The 27,686-nt window shown below is 45.0% G+C and overlaps 1 protein-coding gene across 1 annotated transcript in view; it reads right to left on the reverse strand.

The window, feature by feature from the left end:
- Positions 1–2,853: 2,853 nt before the first annotated feature.
- Positions 2,854–27,686, reverse strand: part of LOC144153892 (protein O-mannosyl-transferase TMTC1-like) — a 163,974-nt gene continuing 139,141 nt past the window's right edge. Inside the window, exons 10-18 of the mRNA XM_077685647.1 lie at positions 27,349–27,462; positions 26,304–26,447; positions 22,446–22,657; positions 20,418–20,553; positions 15,223–15,367; positions 9,396–9,533; positions 7,979–8,101; positions 7,431–7,508; positions 2,854–6,937 (exon numbers count right to left, since the gene is read on the reverse strand). Of these exons, the coding sequence (XP_077541773.1) occupies positions 6,725–6,937; positions 7,431–7,508; positions 7,979–8,101; positions 9,396–9,533; positions 15,223–15,367; positions 20,418–20,553; positions 22,446–22,657; positions 26,304–26,447; positions 27,349–27,462 (1,303 nt within the window). The 3' untranslated portion in view covers positions 2,854–6,724. The remainder of the gene's footprint in view (positions 6,938–7,430; positions 7,509–7,978; positions 8,102–9,395; positions 9,534–15,222; positions 15,368–20,417; positions 20,554–22,445; positions 22,658–26,303; positions 26,448–27,348; positions 27,463–27,686) is intronic.

The following is a 27,686-nucleotide window of genomic DNA, read 5'->3' on the forward strand; positions in this document are numbered from 1 at the left end:
GACCCCATTGGACCGATCTTTGTACTGCGAATGATCTATGTCGACGGCACAAGTCGCTCAGCTGAGCTGTATTTCCATGACAGCGGATCGAGCCGGGCTTACAGTGCAGTACGACTGGAAAAGCACATTAAAAGCTACAACGCTGAAGTTACAGCATGGCACGCAACTGTCAGTGTTTTGGAAAAGCCCATATTTACTAATGGTGTGTTTTTAGTGCCACTCGAGAACACCCACAATGCAGATATTACGGAAATTCCAAGATTCCTGGATTGTTTTCTATTTGATAATGCACTGTAAGGACCAACGTTTTCATTGAATGAGACAACTTGTTCAACGAAATCTCCCTGCCGATTTACCTATAGTGAAAATAATCCGCTTTACCTCAAGATGCTTCGCGTTGGCATGGCGATTCCACTATTCAGCAATGTACTCAACGTTCGGCGCCTGGTTGTAACAGGCTGTGCGACTTCGCACAATGGGCTGTTAGGCAAACATCAGCGGAAGTAATGCATTCTCGTCTCTCGAATTCGGCGACCATTGCATAAAAAACCCAGAAATAATTTTTACCGAATCTGTCATATGGCAGTACTGCTGAAGTCAGAGAAGCGGAACCTATAGTTTAAAATTACGTACAGCAAACGTGTCACAGAGATAGCGCCTGGGCATTATCAACAGTGGTGAATAATTATCCAAGCCCACATAAGTGCGCCTGGCTTGAATGCTGGGGCCGCAACAGAGGCGTGAGTATATTTCCGAAGCAACTGATTTGATGGCAATTGGTATAAAAGCTTTTGTGCCAGAGCCATTGGAAAGCTTAAGTTAACGCATTAACTTTTGAACAATTGACTAAGGTAAACAGCGAGGTCATCCGATGTGTGATTTTGAAATATAGTGGCAGTGGGAATGGACGCCGCACAAAGACAGAAAAACACAGGGACTTCCAATGCGCTCACAGTGATTCATTGTGTGAGAAAACTTCCTGGGAGAATGGGTTTTTCCTAGACTGAACAGGTGCTTTTGGCACAACTCATTCCCCCCTCGCTCCTGCACAACAGAAAGGTAGAACAAAAGCACTCAGACACGCCGGCCACCCGCTCCCCCGGACTAAGAAGTGCAATTTTTTTGTCAGTGATAAAAAGCGAGCGCTACCTATAGTGCACTCATCTGCATGTTTGCGTTCCTTAACGCTTAGAGCAGATCTTGCTGAATTACGCACAACGGCAGAGTCATGTTATGCTTGTCTCAGATTAGCCGGCATACAAACGGCTTCTAGGCCTAATCAGTCCATCGGAAATGTGTTTCGACTGCATACAGGTTTGCGCTAAGAGGTATTGTTTAATACTTTTGAAGAAATGAATCACACGAAATCTTTTCCTGAAGGTCATGGGAACACAGAACATATGGGTGATCATGTCAACATATACCAATACACACTTCACCAAAACAATTCTCATTAACGTATCGAGTGAATGAAATCTTATTGTTGCCTTCTGGAGAAGTTGCACAACACAGATCACCGTGAAGAACAATGGCGCGTGCTGTTGCCGTATTTTTACTCCTACCCCAGTTATTATATGTTATGAGAATAGTTACTCTTTCACCATTTGGCTTATTGCTATGTGAAGCGATGACTATGATGGCGGTGCTTCACTGCATGCGACTTACAATATTCCTTTCTAGATACCAATGCATCATGTCGCACAGAGAGTGGAGTGGAGTGGAATAAACGTTTATTTAGCCTGAAAAACCGACGCGGCGCGAGCATTGGCCCGCGTCACGCCCGTCGACCGGGCCTAGGTCGCCTTCGGCGGAGCGTCCAGATTCTGTAGAGCCGCTGCCTCCCGGACTTGCTGGACGGCCTAGAGCTGGTCGTCTTTATCGTACGACGACAGTGCCGCTTAAAGTCGTGACGGCAGAGTTCCAGTTTTTGCCTCTTCCGAATGCTTCTTGCAGTCCCACAGCAGGTGCGCGAGAGTCGCCCTCTCCCTGCGGCAGACCTTGCACTTGCTGTCAGGGTAGGTCTCAGGATACATCTTGTGCAGGAGTAGTGGTGCCGAGAAAGTCCCCGTTTGCAGTTGTCGCAATGTTACCGCCTGGGCTCTGTCCAGCTTTTCGCTGGGTGGAGGGAGCTTCCTTCGGGCCAGTCGGTGCACCTTCGTGAACTCGTTGTAGGTGACCATTCTGTCCTTCGTGCTGTTTAGAGTCCTTCTGCGTCTTCGTCGTTGCCCGCGGCGCGGAGAGATAGTGTGCGCGCCGCGGCGTGAGAAGACTCGTTGCCATTTTCCATTGTTTCCGACACCTTGCCCTCGGGTGCTGGAAACCAGACGAGGCGCTTTTTGAATCTTAGGTGGGCCCGCTCCAGGATGCGGGCGACGGTGGCCGACACCTCCCCTTTGACGTCTTGTCGAGAGTTGCTGAGCACTGTGGCGCAGTCCCCGTCTACGAGCGCCAGGGCGGTAGCCACTTCTTCTAGCTGCCCCTTCAGTTCTGTTGCATTTAATGCTTGCAGCCATTGTCGTGACTCCGTACGCGTCTACCACCGCGCTGTGTAGCTTGAGCTGTTCGGGCATTCCGCCGCGTCGACGAACCGCGCGCCGGATTCTCTCCGGATTCTCGGTGAGGGCCTTTGCTCTGGCTCGGCGTATGCCCTTGTTATGTTCCGGGATGTCGCACATAGAAAAGAAAACCGTGACCGCCGTGTTTTCGGCCTCATTCGTGGGCCCAATAAATCACTGGGCTCGAGACGGCACCATGCGCTATCCATGCGCCTAGAAAGGGCCGCTATAATGCAGCAACGAATATGTGTCTGCTCGCAGCTCCTGTAAGAAATGTCTTAGACATTGGAACAGTAACTCAAATAAAAATGATTTTATTCAATGCCACTTGACAACAACCGCGCCAATGAAATATGTGTGAGACCCTCTATTTCCTCAAATGAACGACAATGAAGCCCCGTAGGGTGCGTTATGAAGTGCACGTAATGTACCACTGTAAATGACTATTTACACCTTACACAACAGCACTCTCAAGGCTTAAAAGGTTGGACACAACACACCTCAGGTCAAAACGCAATCAGCAATGTCACCTTAAGTGAAACTCAGCATGACATCAGACACTTACGGTAGATTTATTCACACTGACGAGCTATCAGCCATGCCATTACAGATTAAAACTGGTGTCACAGGAGGCATACATTACAAGCTACGTGATCGACGCACGAAAACAATACATAAGCATTATGGCATAAGTGAAAGTATCACAACGCTTGCGCGCCGCTCCTTCGTCGGAGAAGCACGTCGCATATCCCGCAAAATTCCAACATCGTGGCGCTAAGGCAACTCCAGAGTAACAGAAGGGTGGGTTTTACAACAACGTTACATTGAAATGCGCTTTTGAGCTAGTTGGTGCATTGCGACTAAAAAAAACGAGCGATAAAAACAGGACACGAGTAGGAAGAAGGATGATACAGATACGCTATTCACAACAATGTCACTATACATACGTACGGGCACAAAAACACCTAAAATGCACCATTTCTTCAGGTTTGAGTGTAGGATTTCCGTAAAAAAAATGCAGGATCGAACTATACGAAGCCATTCTCCGGTAATAATGAATGCATTACTTCTAGTGAACTCGTGATAACAAGGAAATTTATTTTGTTGAGGTTGTAAGAACAAGAGGAATTTGTTACAAGAATTTTGGACATTCTTCCCCATGCAACGCACTGTGGTAAAGTTTGAAGCAGGTTTGGAATTTTGAGCTCAAGGACGCGGGTTCGTTTCCTGGCCGCGGCGGCCGCTTTTCTGATGAAGGCGAAAAGCAAAAACGCCCGTGTGTTCGAGATTTCAGCGCATGTGAAAGATCCACAGGTGGTCGAAATTAATCCGGAGCCCTCCACTACGTCACGCCCCATAATCTGAGCAATTTCGGCGCGTTAAACCCCATAATCAATCAAATCAATCAGGCTTGGAATTCATAGCTGACCTTTACTATGCCCTTTGTATTTGGTTTAAAGAGGCGGACACATATTTTGAGTCTAAGCTTCTCAGCGAAAATAAAAATATTTTTTTGTAAACGCTCCCATACAAGTGTCGACACAATCGAACAGGCAACAATAGGCGGCAGCTACGCAAATTTACCACGCTGCCCCTCGGCTGCTCTCATCACATGCGTAGGGGAGGTGAAGCAAGAAACCTCATACAGGTCCGTAGTGTACTCTAATTAAAAGCCGCAATTAAAACACGGTGCACTCGCGGCAGTTTCCTCGATGCACACAGCAGAAAAAAATCTATATCTTTTCCTTGGAAGTAAAGGGGTTGGATAAGACAGGACGAAGCGGGGGGTGCTTTGAAGCTTGAATCATCAGCTCTTGTCGCGAAATGTTTTGTGTCCGTGTGTTTGTGCGTCTAAATCTTCTTTTGTTCAAAATCGCGGGATCATTATGGCTATTTAGTTTCCTTTTAACGCTATTGAGAGGCGTATTGACCGATGCTGTTTCTATTAAGAAGCACGTTCCTAGCCCTACTCGTCAATTTCCTTCTTACTAAGGAGCGGGTCATGATGGCGATGCTGATTACAATACGTTGTGCCGTACGTAAGTACTGGTTATGTCGTTATGGCGCTTCTTAACAGGAAGAGCAGTATGCCATTTTCTGTAGAGCTTTTATCGCCAATGTAGGTAATTAGCAGTGGCAGCGTAATTATCCTTTTCGCGCTTCAACCCTAAACCCGTTACACTTTCTCGGGAGTAAAATTCTAACGCCACTCTTCAGTCCGTCCTTTAGTATTGAGAAGGTACGTAAGAAAAAGATTTCCTCTTTGTTTGCGGTATCCGGTTTCAGTGTTTATCTGATCCATCTGCTACACTTAAACCAAGCTCAGAGCTCGGTAACCTAGCACTAGGAGCAGAATGAAGGTGTAGGATAGACGCCGGAAGAATCGTCTTTCTGAAGTGTATGCCAACTGGTGGTGCAAATGTAGCTGAGACACAGAAAAACCTCAACAGTTCTATGTGTTTTTTCAATTGTTTGACGTAATCCGCACACGACACCGTAGCAAACACTAGGAGGAAGAAAACTGTGGTGGAGGGAATTTCTGATTTACATAGTACATATGCCCGCCCGGAGAAATTTTTTGCTTTATCCTGGAATACAGATCGCGTTCCATGATAAAATGTTTAACACAAACTTCTGCCGCTCGGCCTTTATTTTCTCCAGCGTGTCTTGCTTTCTTGAGCTCAAAAGATCCTGATACAAATTCGTACGGACGTTTTATGCGATTCTAGAAGCATTGTAATAGAGTATTGTCTTATATTTACGTTGTGCTTTGAAACATTAACAAAACGCACAGAACGCTTACACGAAGGGATAGGTTCCAATTACGCTATTCAAGTATACACTGCAATAACAAAAGGGCTCACCATTGTCCTATGAACACCCTCAACATTACAAGACAGTATAGAACACATAAAACATATCACTGTACTTTGAAGAATGTCTCACAAACTTTACTGTTTCCGTATATTTTAGTATTTGAGTTGGGTACATGTTTGCATAGCTGGGTATCACCTGCACCAAAAAGCGCTGCTTTTGTGAGCAAACAGGAATCTTTAAAGGAGCCATGAAGAGAAAATACCACTTCGTTCAATTTGAAAGAACTAGGATTCAGTATCTCACTCTGCTCCATTATAGCCCCAAAGTATGTTTTTTAACGAAAAAAAAGCAAGAGGTACTTAAAAACGTTGAAATTTTGCTCCACAGTAACGTGTTATGAGCAAGAATGACGTCATACGGGCCAAAAATAAACCATAATGTTCAGTGCGTTAACTGCACGTTAGCATTCAAGTGATGCGGTCGAATGGAACTAGAGGCCCCATCACAGACGTCCAGTCATGTGTCGTCGCGACACGTCAGTTAGGCGGCCGCCAATCGCACAAACAAGGTTCGGTGATGTCATAGAAAAGTTGCGGGAAATTGGCTAGGGGGTCGCGACTGCTTCACACGTTTTCTTTCATATCTCCGTTATTTTTTCGAAGATTGCGATGATGTTGTTATCATTGTTATCGGGACTAAGCAGTTTTTCTAATAAACCCAACCTGTATTTTGTCTTCATGGCTCCTTTAAGCCATTTATAGCAAACATTTTTTCCGACCCCGACAATGAACAAAGGGGCAGTACGCAAGTTTTTTTTGTAAACGGCCTGCATCCCTCCATGTGTTTTCTTACATGACAGGACATCTCCTAAAACCAGTGCAGCAAGCTTATACTTGTATAATGCTGACTTCCCATTTGTGCAACAAAACAAAGCTGGATTCCGTGTAACATTTTCTTTCTCAGGGGAAAAAAAAAGAGTTCAAGATTTTAAAAGTATTAAATTGAGCTCGTTGCAGGACGCTCGTTTTTAAAACACATGACACATCATCATTTTACTACGTTTCACTGTGGTCGCCAAAAACAATAAATTTACCGCCATAGGGTTACCCTGTTTATCATTATACTCGCTGGCATAAAAAGTATAAAAGGATGGCGGTAGTACCTAAACAGCAGTTTTCCGCTAGCGCTCCCAGATAACTTTCAGGTTATATGCACTTTCTGGTCATTAAAACTGTACGCACGCAAATGTCTGGGAGAAGTGTTCATGGACTTCCTTTGACAGTGCACGAGGATTTCGATACGCAGCATTGCTAAAACAGATTGCATTTTTCGTCGTGGCAATCTACAAGTTCTCACTGTCTGATTTGAAAAGACGTATCCAGACTGGCTGCAGCTGGAGGGACGGCGTCTTCTTGGCACGACCAGTTTCTTCTTGTATCACCACTCCTGGCCTGCGCGCTAGTCAGTCGTCGCCTTAATTTCGCCATGTTGTCGATAATCAGGGGATTCTTTGGGTCCAGAGAGAAGGCCGCTTGGTAGTGTAGAAAAGCAGCCGAGTAGTCCTCCTGCACCAGATGAGGGAAAGCATTTGCTCTCTGAGGTTTTGGTTGACTGTAAGTATGCCACGCAGTTAGGTTTGCTTTCCATTTGCTTTAGGTTTGCTTTCCATTTGCTTTAGGTTTGCTTTCCATTTGCTTCTTTCCATTCCATTGAAATTATGTAAAAAAGTTCCATTTAGTTACAATGTTCTGGCACCGTTCCGGGCTTAGCCTCCTGTGGTACTGATTTGTGCCACACAGAAGCATGCTCGTTATTATCTTTGCTTCTACGAAGTCACTCCTACAGAAGAATTTGTTGGCAAAAGCGCTCCTACACCAGTTGTGTGTTATTTCCTTTATAAGAAAGAAAGTCTTGACTTGTCGCAACGAACTATGTGCAGTTACAAATCAAGTGCGCCTTCTGAAGATGCTTGTTTTACATATTTCGCACATCAAATGCAGCCGTTTCCCATGTAAATAGCTTTATGTGCTTCATTATACTTATGTATTTTGCACCTACCTGCAAGTGCCTTATCACGGCCAGGTTGAGGTGCGCATGAGCAAGGTCTCGATCGAGACGAATCGCCAACAGATAACTCTGAAAGAGCAAAACAAAATCTCAATTTCGGAATTGAAGCTTGCATTCGAACGAACATTAATATCGACATTATCGATGATCTACTAGACAATTTAGACAAACTACATCGTCGGCAAGCGCAGAAGCCTTGAGTCCTTGTTTGAAAATAGGCGATAGGAATATCTGGTTTAAAAAAATAATGGCTTGAAAAAGAACACGGTACTCTATAGAGCTTAGAAGCTTTGCTTCAATATACACTGCTTAAAGTTAGTTACATACAGACGAGAAACGTACTGTAGTGTACTGTAGAAACGCAGTGTAGAAAAATCACTGAAATAAACAGTCCAAGATGTGTGCGTGCACTTTTTTCTTTCTCTGCGGTTGTTGAAAAAAAGACAAATATTCTTTTGTGCGAAATCTGGCAGATTTACCAAAAACAAATCATTATATCAATAATTCTGGGCAGGCTGGAGGCTCCAAGTGTACCATACCTGCGCTGAGGAGTTTAGGTCGTTCAGATCCTTGAGGATATCTCCGTGTTCGGCATGCAGCTTCGCGCAAGATCTGTCGTCTACGGCGCACAGCCTCAGAGCCTTTAGAACATACTCCAGAGCCTGAAAGATGGCCGCAAAAAAATAAAACAGTTTGTAAACGACATTGGCACTCAACTCCACGATCTTTTGGATAAGGTTTTTTGAACTATGCAGATTTTGTAACTTATCAGTGGTGGAAGCATTTCTTGGCCAATAATTAACAATCTAACGGATTTTCCCTGTGCGTCCTGCATGGGGCGCATATTGATGGCATCGCTGCTAACATCGTGGGAACCGTGATTAGACAGTCATTATACGTTTATCAAACGCATTAAACACGTAGTTATGGGAGGGCATTGGGACTGTAATTGTATAAAAACTCTCGGAAACCGTGGTTTTACGCCAGAAACTTCGAAGGTCTCAGGATGGCGCAGAACCTGAAGTATTAGGCAGTTGCACAATTCAGGTTTATTAATTAAGGAGAGCACTAACTGCCTACTTTACTGTTTACAGTGTGACTCGCTTAGTCCAAAAACCCGAACTGAGGAGAAATTGGAAATTTTTTCGGGCGCCAAGGGGTGGAACGTGTCTACGCTGAACATTCTTTCTTCCGAACATCGGATGATAAAACGGTTGTTGATATTAGAAATCAAACCATGCACCTAGTTTCAGCACGCAGCTTTACATGAAATCAAACGGCTCACATCTTTTTTAAACACTAGGTTTGTGCGTGCAGCATTGGCCAACATAACTGAGTTGTCCTGAAATAGGAATTGCTGAATCGCATGTTGCAATCATGCTACAAGTGTCTAAACGGGCGAACACTACATCATGCCGGTCTTTAAAAGGCAAAGAAGTAACAGTTTTTGGTAGTTGTTTTTTGCCCTAGTTACTGCAATACCACGGCACCCGCAGCTATGGCTCAGTGGCTAAGGCATTGCGATGCTGAGCCCAAGGACGCGGTTTCGATGCCGGCCGCGGTGGCTGCTTTTCCGTTGGAGGCGACAAGCGAAAACGCTCGTATGTTCATATTTCGGCGCACGTTTAAGATATCCTGCAGGTGGTCGAGAGTAATCCAGAGCCGCACACTACGACCCGCCTCATAGCCCAGGTGTAGTTTGTGCGCGGTAAACAAACAAATCAATCAATCAATCAATCAATCAATCAATCAATCAATCAATCAATCAATCAATCAATCAATCAATCAATCAATCAATCAATCAATCAATCAATCAATCAATCAATCAATAAATAAATTGGTAATTAATTAATTAATCAATCAATGACCCCAGCAGTCATATTATAGTGAGACGAAGTCATTTACAGCGGCACACAGGATACGTATTCACTTGTAGGACAACGACAAGACAACTACCATGGAAGTTCGGTTGGTGTGGTTGTGCAGCTGGGCCATTTGGTGCAGGGCTTCTCGGTGCGTGGAGTTCAAGCGGATGGCCTCTTGTAGCAAGCTTTCAGCAGCTCCAAAACAGCGAGTTTGCATCAAGAGCTGTGCCTTAAAAAAGTAAGTAAAACACGGTTTAATTTTTTACCTAGAAGAAAAAAACCATAACAACCACAGTCAACATTTTCGAGCTTCTCCTGTAATAATTATACGAATAATCGATGACGCCAAGGATTACAGACAGGCGTAAAGAATGTATGCATCTTTTCTTACAGGGAACAGCGCAAAAAAGCACAAAATATCATGAGCGTGGGTTTACTATTGTTTTGTCTTCACAGCAATCATTATTGATTCTTGACAGGCAGCCTTTGCAAGAGAATTTTTTGGGCTTCTTCTTTGTGTAATCTCTTCTCTTTTCTTTGAGTTCGGTCCATTGTGTAATATGAAACAGCCCTGCGTTTGATGAAGTGACTAAGTTACGGACGGGCTCTGTTGTGCGCCTTGTTTTTTTTTGTGTTACGTTTTGTGCGCTGTTCATTTCCCCAGTGAACGCACGGACCCGAGATTGCATTTTAGAAAAGTTTATTTTTCCCTGTTATTCTAGCAGAAACAAAATCTCAGCGTGAAAATGCAAATAGCCATTCGGATGCAACAGGAAACACGTAATTGTATGTGGTATTTGATGGACACGTTCACTTGCTCTGCGCAGGACTTGCTCGAGGCTTGTTTATAAAAAAGCAATCTACATATTTTGTTGCTGGCTCAATGAATTACCCGGTGCTTCGAATTCTTAATATTGCCGGTTGGTATATTATTTTTCATTAAATTCTTCATCAATACTACGCCTTTTTGAGGCACGACTACGTATTTCTCGCTTCGTGAGTAAGCAGTACCTAGTTAAAAATAACTTTTCGGGGCACGTGATGAATCCGGATATTTTTGGGAAACACAAGCCCCTTCTAAAAAAAGACGGATTGTCTGATAAAATATTTGTGTGCGTGCGTGTGTGTGCGTGCATGTGTGTGTGTGTGCGTGTGTGTGTGTGTGTGTGTCCGTGTGCGTACGTGTGTGTTCCCAGGAGAGAGAGAGGTATAAAACCAGAAATAAAGGTAGTATAACACGTGAACAACGAAATTCGCGACAATATTTGCCCAAGCAACTGAAGTTAGTGGCTTGAAGGTGAAAACAACAAAATTACCCAACCTTGAAATTTATGTTATAAAAGTCGTGTAATAAATTTTGTTTAATAGCATATATTGCAGAAACTAGACCATGAACAATTGCCGTCAAAGATAGTTTTCGAGACCATCACAGTCTGGATGTGTGTCGCATGGGGATGACACGGAGATTCAAGTGATTTGTAAATATCCTATGATTACTTGCGGACACAAAGGCATGGAGTCCCAAGGCCATGTATCGGGAACTCTTCGTACGTTAATGAGAATTTAATTACAACAGAAATCAATTTTAAAGTGCTGTTTTCCTTTCTTCATCCTTCTTGACAATTCCAATTCAGTGACGTTTCCTGTTGCCCTCAAACTTTTCCCAGATGTGCTTGGCTGCGCTGACTGCGGGGCTACCCGACCAAACCGCCGACAAACCAGTCGGCGGACCTGACCGCCCACGGGTTGTCTGACATTTCTCTGTGTTATAACGAACGTGGCTCCGTTTTATTACTTCGTAGAATGTAATAAGATTAGTAAGGAACAAAAGTTAAAATAATTTAACACTATAGGTTATGCGATCCGTGTTCTGGCGTACGATGCTTAGCTGGCTTCCCTGTGTAGAGTTAAGTCGCATATGCTTGTTTTCCCGCCACGCATGCAGAAAATCAATCTGAGGTCTGTTTTAAGATAAGGAGAAGAGCTTCTGGAGTTAATCAAGGGTACAATAAAATAAACCTAAGGATTTATCGCTAAGCATAAACACAACGTACAAGCACAGTACTTTTCGCACGGGGTGAACTTACGCTGTGAGACGAGCTCACAATGGCGATCGCTTTTCGTGTCTTGAGTAACGCAGTCGCCGCTGAAGTAATATGTGTGGTGGATAGGGGAAATACTGCTGCACAAGTGTTATCAAAAAATGCTAAGTTTAGCAGTTGGAAGCGCTGAAATCCAACGAGTTGACAGCAATTCATGGCGTGAAGGGGTAGGCTCCGCTTGTTATTTCCGGGGGACCTGTGCGTTTCCGTAGTTCAGTTGTACGGAGACCTTATAAGCGTCCAGCATCTCACTGTGCGGGTTAAAATTCGGGCCGGAGTTTTGTTTTTGCAGTTCTACACCACATTCACTAATTCGCATTTTGTGTAATTTTGCATCACAACTTCCCTGGCTACACCGGTGAGTTGGCCGACAGCGAGCAGACACCAACGGTGACGCTTGGCCTACAGTCGGTGAAGGGGCGCTGTGACATGGGCGCGGACCGCTCGCCGATATTGCGGCGAGTTGGCCGACTGTCGGCCTGGTGACACTGCAAATACTATAGAGACAAGCCAGTCTAGCTGCGAAGATGCGGCCGAAACGCCTCGTAGTTGATCCTGACCATACTGCAGCCAAGATGGCATAAGCACGGCAAGAGAATTTCTATAGTACAAAGGAATGCGCGACCGAAGACAACATTTTGAACCAAGCATGTTGTATCACGGAACAGAAACGGAAACAGATGTGGACAACTCTCTAAAAAAATCTGGAGAAATTTTGAGCATTGTCTACTAATGCGTAGTAGTCTGATACCGCTTGTTTCGAGTGTGAGTTCTTGGCAGCTGGATTTGTCGATGAGTACCCAAGGACGTTGGGTTATTTTAATGCTTTTCGTTTTCTTTTCTTTAATTTCGCTAATGATGTAAAGTAAAGTAATACTACTACAGCGATTGAGTGCCGTTACTTGGCCGTTACTTGTCAAGCTGGCATCACGCCGGATTTTTCTGCAGGTCTCCTGCATCATGTATCCTTGATGCCAAAGAAAGCCATCACTATTATTATTATTATGTATTTTCCGCAGATGCAAAGCGTAGTGCACGGTTGGTTGGAACTTGGTATATTTTTATTCGTATTTCCAACGTTCTTCCTCTCGCTTTTTTATTTTAGTCTTCATTTTTTGAGGACATGCATAGGACGCATATTTTTGATTTAGTCAGAGCATTTTAGCAAACATTTTCTGTTTTATACTTCTACTTTCTTGGTTTTTAGAAATTTGATTCGGCCAATTACCTCTAGTTACGCTATTATACCTTTAAGTGTGTTACCTCCGCCATTTATTCATTTTTGTAGAAATGCAGGGCATTACAGGATTTCTTTATTTTCGCCATTTTTCATTCGTATTTCGAACGTTCGTTTGCGGGCTTCTTAAAATTTAATCGGTGGTTTTTTTCGAGTAGATGTATAAGATGCATAGTTTCGATTTCATCAGAGCGTTTTCGTAAGCATTTTATTTTCAGGTTTTCCCACTTTTTGTTTTTTGTTTCATTCTGTTCGAGAAATTGTATCCAGTTATGTTATAACAATGACTAAATGTATTACTTCCGCCAATTGTGCAAAATTGTGCGAATGCAGGTCGTTACGAGGTTTTTTTTAGTTTCGCTACGTTTTATTCGTATTTCGAACGTTCTTTCGAATTTTTAAAAATTAATCCTCGATTTTTAGCGGAGACGTACAAGATGCACATTTCTGACTTCGTCAGAGCATTTTTATAAATGTCTTATTTTTTACAGTTTTATTATGTCTTGGTTTTTCAAAATTCGGTTGTACGAAATTACGCTATTATAAAAAGTAAATGGGTTGTCTCCGCCATTTATGCTTTTGTGTGCGAATGCAGGGCGCTATGCGGTCCTGACGGTGGGGGCACTCGGCAAAGAAAGCTAATCATTAAAATGCGCCAAATATTCCGTACAGATGGATAACCAGCGAAACTGACGGGCTGCAGCATTGGCATGGCGTAGGGGAGCTCGCTGCGTTCCTGCTCGCGGCGTCGCTCGTCGCAAGGCGCCTGCTCCTCGGAAGTGCGTATGATGCATAGCCTTGCCATTTCAATGTAACGTGCGGGCGGTGTTTGCCATTGGCCCGTTGGCGCTGCCCCGCCCCCACCGAGGCCGCCCTTGCCCGCCGTTGTCGCTTTATCTGGGGCGGTATTCTCGTGTTTGTGCTTTTTAAAAACGCCCGTTTCGCGTCCGTTTTATTGTGATGTACAGCCGGTAAAACGCTTGTCTATAACAGCGATTTCAACTTCAACCAGCTACACCCTAAAAGTGCCGAAACATACTCGTTCCAAATACGTCGGAGGCAAAAGCGAAGGGCTAAGAATTCAGAATTCCGCAGTAGTTTTATTCAAATCCCGCTCCGGCGGGGCAGGATAGGGCTGAGAGTACGAACGCTGTGTTATAGACAAGCTTTTTACCGGCTGTACTTCCAGTTGTAGGCGGGCTTTGGGTTGACTTTTGCGCAACTGTTCTTGTAAACACATTTTAAACGACTAAACCTATTTTAAACTGTATTTTATGTGTTTATTGTTCCGCCAGCGAACCAACAACAAGGTGATGAGAAATCGTCTGCTCCAAATTGCTCCGGAAGCTGCGGCTCATAGCTCCGCCGTGTTTGCATGGCGTCACATCCGGGTGTTCGCTTTTACCCAGTCAGGGCTTGCTCAAAAGGGACACTTCTGAAACGGACACAAAAAGGACAAAACACGAGAATACCGCCCCTGTGCTTCACGCACTAGCTCTCTGCGGGCGCGCTCTGCAGAAAGAGATAAACCCAGCCACAATCTCTTCCCTCACTTGCAACTCCTCTCCAAGTTGGTTTTCTCGCGCATGCGCGCGGGGTTGTGCAGGAGGAGTTTCCTACGTACACAGTACCGCCGAATTTTCCTTTCACTGAGCTGCGGCTCCAAAACACAAGAACTACATTCCGGCGCATACGCTTGTTTTAAATGTAAGTACAGCTCTTTTTTGCGAAAAATAGTACTGACACAACCGTAAATTCCTATGCATAAACTTTAAAAACTTGCACAGCGTCTAAATAAATTCAAGAAACTTTGGACGTAGTTTTACGTAACAGTTTTACTTGTGGCGGCCGCAGCAGTATTCGAACGGCACTTTAAGAAATTTATTACAGCTTCAGAGCCGGGATACACGACACAAAGGTGCCTATTTGAGCTGGTTTGATGGTACAGGCAAAAATAGAAGTTTGACACGTCCACTTCAGCGTCCCTTCAAGGTTCCATACCTATAGAATGCTAAATAAATACATTTCCCTCACGTGGATAATATATACTTGGGGGCAACACTCATAAGCAGGTGCTACATGTACCTTAGGGGCACCGACAAGTGGGCAAGTTGGTATGGAGACATAGTTATTAAAAGCGCAGAAAAACTCAGGACAAAGAAAAAAACTACACAGGATGAGCGCTCGTTCATTGTAGTTCTTCTCTTTGGCCTGAGTTTTTCTGCGCTTTTAGTCACTATAGCTACATGTGCTATTGCCTCCCTGAATTTCCTTCAACGCCCACGGGAGTTCTCCAACCAGTGTTAGTATAGCCGTAAAACTTGTATACAGTAAAACGTCAATACAGTAAAACGTAAAACGTCGCCTATACTACGGTTGCCGTACAACTTGTAATGGAGCGCTAGGGTAGAAAACCCTGCTCTAGGCAGGGGGGGTGGCATGATATGTTAGCTTGGTTTGGACGAGCGGAACGAACTCTGCAAGGTTTCGTTTGGTTGGAATATATATTAAGGCAGCTTAGATAAATGTCGAAGTTTGGTTCCCGGCTTACAAAACTCGCAACTACACGTGATACTCACGTGGTGGACTTTGCTGTCTACGTGGTCTGGGAAGAGCTTCTGGACTTCTTCGTACAGCACTCGCGCCTCACCCATCCGGCCAGCATTGATGTAGAACACCGCCAAGTTATCCATTACTTGCGGGTCAGGTTGCACTGACAGAGCTCTGAAAACGCATAAAGATAACTGTTAGCTCAATCTAAAAGGACAGCTATATATCTAAGCGTAAACAGTTCACATACTGCAATAGAAATAACAGCCTGTTGATGTGATGCACTGGGCAAAAAAAAATTTCAGGGGGATAAGAAAGTTGTAGCGACACCTTGAGTGCAGAAAGTATCGCATGAACTCAGATAGAGAGATAGACACAGTCAAGGCAGATGTTTAGGCAGCGCCCAAAGTGGAAGGCATGCTTATGAGAGCGAAGGGTGAAGCTTAGCTAGGGGAAAAAATGAGCCCCGTTGACAATTAGCGCACGAAGATACCATGAGAGGGTGATTACTGGTTGTCCTTGGTTTAGCAAGCAAATACATTCACACAGCACACGATTTGTTCGAATTTCTTATATCCGCTTCTTTCTTTCCTTGCAAGGCGGAATACGTAGATTCACATAGCTTTTGCCGCCGTTTCCGCTGCTGCTTCAGTGTTTTGGACAGCGTTCTGCCTCAAAATCAGCTATACAATTGAGACCAGTGAACTATACCAGTGGTATACCAGTGAACCGCGTTGGCCCATGCTCGTAACTGCAGTTATAGCGGTCGGTACAGCACAAATATCCGCAGGCTTAAGAGCAAACCTCCCACCGGTGACGTTAGCGCGGGTGTAGCCCATGACCGGCTGTAATATTATCTGAAGTGCACCTTTTCTTTTTCATTTCCCTTCGAGTCGATAAACTTCAACAGGCATTCGTGCAATCTGGATGTTTCATTGCAGGTTCACTGACAGGTTTTCGCTTGCGCACAATAAAATATTTCCTGTTTATCGTGATTTTCCTGAAAATTATCTAGTGATGCCTGTGTGATTAGATAAAAAATTCTGCGCCATTACAATCACTAAAGGTAGATGACCAGCGCCGCTCTTTAAGGGTTAGTTTACTTTTTCGGCTTAGTAATGTTATTACGTGTACCTAATTTACATATATTAGTGGAATATTCCTCCTGAAGCGATCCGTATACACGAAGCTATGGGAATATACAATACTTTCCTAGCATGACACGAAGCCACCATCAAAGAAGGAATATTTTTGAGAAACATATGAACATAAATTAGTACACACCTATCGAAAAATTGGACATCGTTTTTGTGCGTGTAAGATGACTAAAACCGCGAAATCATTGCCTGTATGAATTCGGTTTATACGGAGCATAAGGAAAACTCACGGAGCGTGATTTCGCTTTTATTGAAGATTAAAACTTGAAAACAGTTCCACACGTTCTACTTGGGAGGACTTATGATTCCCCTGTTTGTGGATCTAATATCTACTTTGGTTACGCTTGGGGGCGTCATACTCCGTATGTACTCCGTATTCCCATAAGTCGGTATATACGGATCGTTTCAGTAAGGATGTAAATTACGTACAAGTCACCTGCCACCACATATAGCGATTACTCCAAGCGGTAATTAGTTATCTATTACTAATACATACATCTTACAATGTATAGGTCTCGGACTGAGGTCCCCGGGAAACCACAAACGATCATACACACAAACTTTTTTATACCCTTTTAGCCAAAAAGGGTGTAGCATAAGTTACACCATCTTCCCGTGGGGAACCATGAGGAGGATGCGAAGCATCATGGGGGTTCCGTGTAGGTTCCATTGTGTTGCCGTTATGTTGTTTCATTTGAGCACGAATGGGAACGTAGTGTGAACCCCCAAGTAGAGACAGAGAAATGTAGAGAATTGCAGAGACAGCGAAGAGACCGACACCCGCGTTACCTGATCGAACACCTCCTGGTTCTCGTCTTTATTGCGTGCTCACGCTCCTACCCTGCTGCCCGCCCTCTTCGTACTCTTCTCTGGTTGAGCTGCAAGGCACGTGGCGCTTCCCGGCACAGCTTTCCCACGGGAAATTCAACAGCCTCCTCTAAAGTTTTCAGTGCGTCGTTTCCGGTGACGTTCAGCTTCGCGGGCCTTCGTTGTATCAGTAGCTTCTTGACGTAGTTTCAATGAGTGAAGGACATAAGGCGCGTTCGTAGCACATGCCCCCGTCTCGGTTTGTAGCGCAGTGGGAAGAGCATCACGTACCTTCCGTTGCGGCCCGAGAGTCGTGGTATCGAAACCGGGTGCCGCCTAACTATTTCTTTTTATAGTGTACTGCGCTGACGTCAGGCCGGACGCTGACGGGGCTGAAGAGACGCGCATGCGCAGTAAAGTGCGGACGGCGGACAACAACGACAACAAGGGAGGGAGGGACACAGCCCCGAGCATGAGATGCTTCGCATCTAAAAAAGAACAGCGGAGCTGGGGGTCGACCTAGTTTCTTCCGGTGTTGCTAAGTTTTGTTGTTTGCTAAGCTTTTCAATGTTCTTGCTAAGCTAGAATGACCGCTCAGGGGTGAGGCCAAGTTTAACCGGATTTTACAAAGCTGTTCGATTGTGTGTCCCCCCCCCCCCCATTGCCAGGGGATTCAAGGGGGAAACAAGCTAGGTCGGCCCCAGCTATGCTGTTTCTCCAGCCTTGCACCCCTATTGCAAGCTGCGGCAATTTTTTGCCTTTTAGAATAAAAAAAAGACTAGTACCTTTGAACTGGAATAGTAAGAGGTGCGCATTCGCATACGCCTCTTGTGCTCACACTCTAACAAGCTCGAAAGCCGACTTCACTGTTATAATACCCTATCTGCGGTGGTGCACCCTGTACAGGTGCCGCGGTTCTTTTTCTTTGTATTTTTTTGCTAACGCCACCGAAACTAGCTCAAGCTTAAGCAGCTTCACCGATAAAAAATTATGCGACTTCGTATTGCTTTAAACATCGTGAGGTACAAAACACCCCCCGCTTATAGAAAATGTACAGTCCACCCGTGTAACAGGTATAAAATGCCTCCAAAGTTGGAGGTCTCTACCTTTTTTCGAAGGTGGCGGTCTTTTCTTACACCCTTTTTCTTGCACCCTTTTTCTTTACGCCCTTTTTCTTAGTTTCGAACACCCTAATTTGTAGCTTTACACCCTTCCGGGAAAAAGGGTGTTGAAATAATGAACACCTTTTTTGAATGGTGTTGAGGTGGCGGGGGAGATTTGTTTGGTATTTAATAAAATTTATAAGCTATGAAACATAAAAATACCTCGTGAATAAAAAGTTTAGCAAATCCACGCGTCGATTTGTATATTCTGATAGTAAAATGCACAGTTCCAGAATTCGCGCTAAAATATCTATTTTTTGTGACAAGCCCACCGACTAGATCGGGGGCTTTCCTCTGCTGGATATAAAAGGAAGAAGAGAACACGTATTACTAAGTAAGTATGCACTCCCTGTACGGCTTGCATCCCGTTGGTTTTTTGCTCAATTCATTTGTGTCCCAAGTGTAACTTGTGCGTGTTGACTGTGTGTTGAATAGTGCGCGCTCCGCCGATTCACATTGCCCCGCGTAGCTGCTGCCCTGGCCACACCATTATTTTAGGGTGTTGAACAACCTTACACCTTTAATTTTAGGGTGTTCACCCAACACCCTTTTTTCATCCGTACACCTTTTTTCGCCAAAACACCTTTTAAAGGTGTTCGCCATGGGACAAGAATCTTACACCCTTTATGACCGAAAAGGGTGTAAGAAAGTTTAGTGCGCACCGCCCAAGCTACGGCGAATCGGTTTGCCACAAACTCCCTCTCAAGGCGCGCCGTCGAACAAGTGGCCGGAAAGGAGATAGGGTATGTCGAAGTGACGAGATGAGGACAGTACGGAGCGCTTTTCTCGGTCTACGGGCGCAAAATAGCGCCAGGGAGTAAGCCAGTCAAAGCGCCGCTGTAAAAGGGGACAGCACGTAGACGAGCATATAGCTGCGTCGAGAATTCGTACGTGGCAGGGCAGCAAGTGCATTTGCACTCCGGAATTCGCACCCGCTTCCGTAATGACGGCCATTTTTGTAGACACGTAGTAGAAATCGGCGCCTCCTTTACATTGAGACTATAGCGCATGCGTAAGCACCCGCTTGGTTGCACTGTTGAATATCATTGTCGGTTTTTCAGTATAAACACTGCGTGCAAAGGAACACCCACAGTTTTGTTTTATTGTGTTGGTGTTGTCTGTACTTTTGTTTCCCTAATTATACGAAGTGAGCATCTCACTGCTTTTATTTTTCATTTGTTTGTGCTTCTATGTAAGAGTGAACTGTAGTCTTACAGTTCCGCTTAGAGCCAAGCTTTTTGCGTACCGGTGTACGTTCAGTTCTCTAACTTTATGTTTCTCTTACTCAGTGCTGAACGGTGAGCAAGACTGACTCAGCCGTTGGACGAAACAGCCGCTTTTGTGGCTATTTTTTCCCAGACCTGAAGAAAAGTACCCACAAGGATTTGTTATTTTTCGCAATACAAGTTATATCAGCAGACCGATAAGATTGTCTCTTTTTATGCTTCTGAACATTTCTTCCTTTCACCAATGAACCTAACAGCCTGAATCCGTTTTAAAATTCCCAGTTTTGCCCATAGGCGACGCCTTTCCCCACAGTCGAAACGCATAAATTGACTGCCAGGGTCCAAATTTGTATTTACATACCAGTTGTTTAGCGGCTGCAGACTATTTTCTATGCACAATCGTTTTGGCTGTTTTTTTCCTTCAACTTTTCCACAGAAGATTATCTTGACCATGGTCCGTAACCATTGCTCTGTTTCTATTTGCAGCAAAAGCTATCTGTACAAAGCGTAGCTGATACAACAATCATAGGAGGAGGGGGATATTAGACAACCCTAAAAACGTTACTGGAGGCCTGAAATATTTTTTTACTTCAGGAGTGTGGTTTCTTGGGCGAGTTTGTGATCCAAAGCAAGTAGATGGGGCAGTGAGCGCAGTGTTCCGTCTACTTGTTTCGTCCTTCGATCGTCCCTCCAGCACTTGTTTTCACAATTTTTTTCCGCGTTGTAGATTTCCTGCTATGCACACTAGACTGTGTTCCAACGCCCGCACAATTATTTGCGCTTAGACGCGTGCAATTGTCTTGATGTCATGGTCTTGTCAGTGCAGCGTTGATTTACACCCCTGGAAGTAAGAGCGGACGATGACATGCACCTTTTGTAGAGGCTCTCAGCCTGCAGGTTGAGCTTCATGCTACGCAGGCTCCTGGCCGCGTTGAGCAGTGCCATGGTGTGATTCGGGTGCAGCTCCAGGGCCTGCTCGTATTGCGTCACGGCCTCTTCGGTGCGACCTGGGGAGAACAACATTCGCACATGGCCATTACTGGTTGGTACGACCGACATTGATGGCCGCAAATTTACGACTACTGCAATGCGATTATGAGGAGTCTACAAGTACAACGTTTTTACAGCGGAGCGGTTTAACCCGGCCGTAAGTTGTCCGACGCGACGAAAAAAAAAAGTGCCACCGGTAAACGGCGCAATACCGCAAATAGGGTAACAGTGAAGCCGGCTCTCGCTCCTGCTCGAGTGTGAGCACATGTGAGAGCTCGCTGGGTCGTTCGTTCGTTCATTCGTTCGCTCGCTTGTTCGCTCGCTCGCTCGCTCCTTCTTTCCTTTCTTCCTTCCTTCCTTCCGTCCTTTTTTACGGTTAGCTTGGTCCGGCGGCGTGCAAACGCTGTCCACTTTGGGATAGATGTGAAAGCCTACGGAAAACGACCCGAGCCTGCCAGTCATGGGGAACTTTTAGCGGAGAGTTCGGAAACTCATGTGAGGGGCAACAGCCGGGTCTCCGACGAAGCGAAAGCGGCCGCCAGCTCTGTTGTTTCTCCAGCCTTACACAGCTAGTGCAAGCTGCGGCAATTTTTTTTTCCTGTGCGTCTTTAAATTCTGCCCTAAAACGAGAATGCAACAAAAAATCCCGAGCGTGTGCACCGGCTATGTGTGCGTATTAAGCAGTAACCTTAGGCAGATAATTTAGAGATATATTAGTAAAGTATCGAAGTTGCCATTTTTAGTAAATCTCCGTAGCTAAGGAGGGTGTTCCGTTGAGGTATTTTTTCCTGCATAAGCTTGGGTCTTCAGCCATAACCTGTTTTTGATGTCGCTATTTTCAGTTGCCGCGAAATCTACGAGGCGTGATAAATTTTCCTCAGCCTCCCAGGCCTTAAAACGTAGCACAAGACATCATTGCAAACCCCTGACTTCTAACGTGTTATCAGAGATTGTTAACGGAGTGTTAAATGAGGATTTTGTCCTCCTGGGCCCGTACTGCTTATGAAAGGGCCTCATGACTGACCGGCGCGTGAAACTCCTTACACCAAGTTGATTTTTGTGGAACAGGCTACCTAAATCAGTGAGGAGGGTTTGCGCTATGATGCACCAGAGCGGCCATGTGTTTTAGACGCGTGTGTCCGCATGCCGGACATTTTAACGGCGCGAGATTCCTGTACGAATGCACTTCCTCTTGTTTGATGCCCGTTGGCTGTTTGCTACTGCTTGTCATTGTAAAATGAAAGCCGTACCTATGCGTTTGTCTCCTGCATCTCGCTTGCATTATAGAAATCAATACCTAAATAAAAACGATAAAGTATATTTATGGTTCTGAGTTGGGAAGCGGTTAAACAAAAAGTAGGCCATGAGAAATACACTAGGCATGAATTTAGGGCTCGAATTCAGTTAGGTAAACAACAATGTGTCTACCAGTGACACCGCTATATATCTTCCGATACTACTACCTTGCTTAGTCATTAAGCTAAGTCAGTTGTCTGCAAATGTATTGCTTATTAGACCCAGAAGAGCAGGAAGCAACGTTATTTTGCTAAGAATCATAAAATCAGCAGAGCACGAAAACTTTGTCGGATAACATCGCGGATGTCTGAATTTTCTTCTCACCATTGTCGTTCTCAGCCTCGTAATGAGGAGTTGTAGGGTTGTAGGGTTTAACTCCTCGAAGCTACACCTGGCCTGAGACGCGCCGTAGTGGAAGGCTCCGGAATAATTCCCACCGCCTGCCCTGGATCTTTAACGTGCGCCGAAATCTCTACACACGGGGGGCGTTTTCGCTTTTCGCCTCCATCTTAAGAGGATACACCGCGGCCAGGAATCGAACCCGCCTCCTTGGGCTGAGAGCAGCACAGGGAGAGCGCACTTGAAACACGGAAGGTGGCCACAGCGGTCTCACCTTGAGCCTGGAGGAACGTTCCGTAGTGGTTATGGGCGTCGGCGTTGCGCGGGTCGCTGAGCAGCGCGAGCCGGTGCAGCTTCTCGGCCTTGGCCGCGCTTCCCTCATCGGCGGCCAGCGCTGCGAGCGACGAGTACGCCTCGCAGAAGTCCGGCTCCAGCTCGACGGCGCGCTCGAGCAGCCTTCGGGCGAGCTCCTTCTCGCCTCGCTTGCTACGCGACAAGACCAGGTGACACGGGAACGAAAAGAAATAGATGTAACCATGACGCACCTGCTTTCAATTGTTTAAATTACCCCCACGAATACGAATAGGATATTTGGCTTGCCACTGTCCATTCATCTTGAGAACAAAGAATCATTAAAAGTAGGCAGAAAGAGAAAAAAAAAACAGTGTTCGAGTTTTCTTAATATGACAGAATCACATCTTTGTGTTTTGAACAGCAGGAAAAAACAGTTGCAGATTTCTGCTTTGCAAGTCCTCCGAAAGAAAGAATAGGGGCCAGTCTCTGAAAAACCTTCAGTGCGCTATTCTTGGGGCGCCTGTTTACTCAGAGAAACGAATATGACAAAGCATACACGTCGTGTTTTTTTACGTTGCGTTTTCTGGTTGCGGAAAGTCTAGGAGCGATATGAATTATTATTCCGCCCCGGCAGCATAACACCACACCCCAAACCTTGGATCCCTAACCGGAAATTACAGCTTCTACTCAACCACGCCTTACGATGCCCTCTTCAGAAGCAAGTGGTCGAGAGATCGATTCCCAGAACTTCGAGCTGGTGGTTACATTGTGGTGCTAAGATCTGGCATCATCCACTCATCCTCCGTGAGACCAGTAAAAGACACACTGCGGCGGATGCGGACCCAGAAAAAGTACCTCGTGTAATAAACGAGTAACAGTGGTCACTGTAAAAATCCACGGGGATATTTTGCTTTCTATACTTATTAACTAGCCTACAGTTTCCTGTGAGGAGAATAGTAAACAGATTTTTTGTAGTTTTATGACTTATGGCTAGTAAACGATTTTGGTGTAATCAATACGCCACTTGCTGCGGCAGCGAGCACAGGTGAATTTTTGTTACCGTAAAACTTCACTTGAACGAACTTCAAGGGACCTCAGGAAAAAGTTTGTTATAGCGAAAGTTCACTCAACTGAAATAGGTATGTTGCAGCGTGTTAACACAAGCTAAAGGAAACATGGGGTGCTTGAATTATATTTCAACCCATTTATTTGTCATTATGCTCATTTCGAACGGATATTCGTTATTTAGCAACTTGTGTACACTGCAGCAATCTTTTCCTGCACCTGTGCACTTAGGCTGCAGTGGTCATGAATTGAATCGCTGTGTCCAAGCTCTCCTGAACCATGAGCCTACGCAAAACATCCAGTTTTTCGTCTATAAAGGCGCTTTCGTTTGGTACTCATGAATAACCAGCACGCTAATGGGTTGTCTTGGTGGTTGTAGTGGTTGTAGGGATTTTCTAGTTTACTCAAGTGGGGCTAAAGCTGTAGCTGTGGCTATGTCTATGACTTCGGCTGACTACAAGAATATGTAGGTAGCCAATCCAGTTCAAAGTTAAAATGGGGCCTTTTATTGGTCGGACGGTAATAAAACGCGGTTCTCAGCGAGAAATGAGCTGCAAAATGTGCGTGTTGTACTTGTTGAAGTGATAAATGTGACCTGGGAGGAGTAGGATGGTGCCATGGAATACGTTTGTAGGACTGAAATGCACACTGCTCTGAATTTCATTAAACTGAAGGGCGTTTGCATTGGAATCAATGGCGCTTCAGTGGCAAGTTCGCACAACTAAATAGTTAGTTTAAGTGACGTTCGTTCAAGTGGTATTTCACTGTGTTTGGCTGGAGTAGTAAGTGCAATGCGCTTTGGTGAGCTTTGCTTGTTCAAGCCCGCCAATTTTTCATTCGCTCCTCTCAACAAAATCAGAACACAAATAGGCTGTGTAGGCCCCACAAAGACTTATGTGCGCAAGATGCACAAACACTTAAAAATATTCAGAGGTACACCTTCCCCCGCAAGTGGAAATTGGTTCCTTAACAAATACAATGAAAAATGCTTTAAATTAAAAAAAGCCTATCTTTTCCGCAGGAAACGAAAATGCCCCGTCATTTGAATGGCACATAACAACGCACACTCCATAGGAAACTTGGGAGACGGCTCTGGCCAGCGAAGCTCTACAGGACCAATTAGAACGGATCTACAGAGTCATAAGGCCGGAGCTATTGCAGCGGTCTTACGGACAGAGGACTCCGCCCATCTTCCAACCCATCCATCACTCTCCCCTCTTTCACAATTTCGATTGTATGGTCAAAATGATACCCATGATGATGCTATTGAGGTCGCGACAGGGGCCTAGTACATGCCACTGTGCTCGTCATGTGACCGGTGTATGTGCACTGCGATCAGAACTGCGAAACAATTTGGTTGTTGAGACGTAAGGGGTTTTTCAGGCAACGTCGCGCCCACTATAGCCTGTACTGCGCTTCCCCTTTATACACGGCGTGACCTTCGGTAAAGTAGTACGTAAAAGGCGCTGCCACGCGTTTCCTTAACTCTGCATTTATTCGCATAGGTTTACGCAAGCCGGAGGAGTAGTGTAGCAGGAAGTTAGGTTGAGGCAAGGAGGCCAACAGGTTTGCGAAGGCAGCCTTTTGCTGGACGTCAGAACAAAAAAAGGGGACTACGACAGCAAATTGTATATTGCTACACCAACTACTCCACCATTTGGCTCCTTTTTACCGCGAATCCGAAACGTGCGTTTCGCTCTGCATGCCCCAGGTGGCGCCGTCGTTCTAAGATCAACTTGCGCTGGCTCGAACGTCCAAATCAGCCACCATTTTGCCATCGGATAAAATCGTTTTTATTTATTTTCAGAATAAACAGCTAAGTACCGTCGTTGTTCCCGGCGTCAAACAAAATAGACCAAAAAATGCGACCTTCGTGCGAAGTTTGAGCACGAACAGAGCCGTGGTCCGTTCAGGAAAAAATTTCAAAGTGTTCCAATTATTGTCGCTCCACCCTGTTAATCCTGATTATGCCTGCGGCCAGCGCTGCACTCCCACACAGAACATGCAGCAGATCCTGATACTTATATGACCCAGTTATTGCGTTGATAAGTCTACTCCAGCAGCTAGATGGCGTTTTTCGTAACAAAAGATGTGACAGCATGCGCAAGAGACCAATTTCGCGTTCTCAACACTACCGCTGACGCCGTCACGCACTCCTGTTAAGGCAACCGAAGAATGGAATACGTCGACGTTTGTAAACTGTTCGGTTAATTCAGACTAAGCAGGCGTATCTTGTGACTTGGGATTTCTCAACTTTTCTTTCTGTTTATTTCGAGGCGGCAAGACGCGTTTGGAGACGGAGAGGAGCGCCTTGCCTGCGGGTTTAACCATTATTCAAAATAGAAGTGCCGGTATACGTCTGTATACATACATAAAAAGCAGTGAAATCGCATTATGAGTTAGAAAAATTCGATCTGGAGGCTTCCTTGGTAATTATCATCTTTCGCTTGAATCTGGCTTGCGGCGAGGAAGCACGCCCGCAAAAAGTCACAGTTTTCAAACGTCTGCCAAGTGCGAGCGTCCGTCTACCTCAATGACTCACCCGTAGTGTTTACGCCAGCCGCAGTAACTTTGACAAGAAACCAAACAGTGGCGTCGATATCTATGACGCTTTAGTTGTGAAAATAGGAAAAGGGAACGTTAATTTACTTCGAGAAGGTGTGTATTAACTGTCGTCGTAACGTAATAAACTTGGCAAAACATTATTGTGTACCCGTTTACGGAATGGTGCATTAAACAAAATGGGACTGCCAGGACATTGCAAAGTACCCACCAGTACAAAGATGCAAGGTTGAAATGGGCCCCGGGGTGGCTAGGGTTGATCTTCAGAGCCTGGAGGAAGTGACGTTCGGCATCTTCCGCTGACGTCAGCAGCGTTCCCAGGTTGTTGTGCGCACTTGCGTGGTTAGGCCAGAGCCTGTACGCATGCCACGGGAAAAAGGTGGTGATCCTTTTTTTTTCTCTTCAAGAGTCGCGCAAAAACTGTTGCGGACAAGAAAATTTGTTAATTTAAAACAATATATCTCTTTTGCTGCTTTTGTTGCACAACAGACTAATGAACTAAGAACACAATTTTTTAATTACCTTGAAGACGCAAACCATCCATTCATTGATGTTATGGTTAAAACACTGTGATTATGAATTCAGCTAGTCGCTGAAATTAGCAAGGACACGACCTAAGTTTTGACTTTACAAAAATGATACACCCATCTGACAGGGCAGTACTTCTGACGTTCTTTGACTGTGCACGCTAAATTAATTTCGGGACATTTTGAACGACTAAGGTTTCGTTGCATTTCAAAAGACAGTTTATGAGGGCTCCCTCGCCATGGGTCGGAAAATTAAGTACTTCTTGCTCCAAGTAAACCTTCCTCCACCGCCTTCCTTCGGTATTTTGCTGTCTATAAATAACTGGAACGCACCTTTGAACCTTCCATGATTTCCGAGTGGTTATCGACTGATTCCCAAACATTGCCACGTAAACTATAGTCATAGACTTCGAATTTTTCTTTACAAAGAAAAGAAAACACCTACTTTGAGCACGTAATAATCTTCACAAGCAATGAATACCCCCTACGCAATCTGTTATGCTGTCGTACCAGGACTGCAGCTTTTGGCAAGTAGCTGGGGGAGTTATTTCATGTGTTTGGGTTACACTGTCTCAGAAGAACCATTCTTGTAAGAAATATTTCGGCGAGAAAAACACCACGAATACTCTGCATGAGGAAATAAAACACTACTTGCAATCCCTGGAGCATATATCCGGACTGGAGCAGTCAGTCGTACTACCATATAGCGCTATGCATAGAAAAACGTACTTGAGGGCCACCTGGTAGTGCTCGATGGCCAGCACGGAGTTGTCGAGATCCTTCTGCAGGTTGGCGTAGTTGTAATGCACCTTGGCATTTTGCGGAACATCCTTTATGCCAGACCTACAATGGACAAACGGGTTCATTGTGTTTTCAAAACGAGTTTAAAATGCGGACGATGAAGACTGAAGAAGGTACTGCCTCAACTCAGAGAGGGCATCTCTTGTAGCTTCCTATAAATGTTTGGCGATGAAGTGCAGGTACTTTGCTTAGCGGTCATTTTAAAACATGTGGTTTTTTCTCTCCTTTATCTAAATGAAGAAACACCGTGCGCTTTGTTTGGGGGT

Source organism: Haemaphysalis longicornis, unplaced genomic scaffold, assembly GCF_048455015.1.
Source record: "Haemaphysalis longicornis isolate Haplotype H1 unplaced genomic scaffold, Haemaphysalis longicornis Haplotype H1 scaffold_9, whole genome shotgun sequence".
NCBI classification, from domain to species: Eukaryota; Metazoa; Arthropoda; class Arachnida; order Ixodida; family Ixodidae; genus Haemaphysalis; species Haemaphysalis longicornis.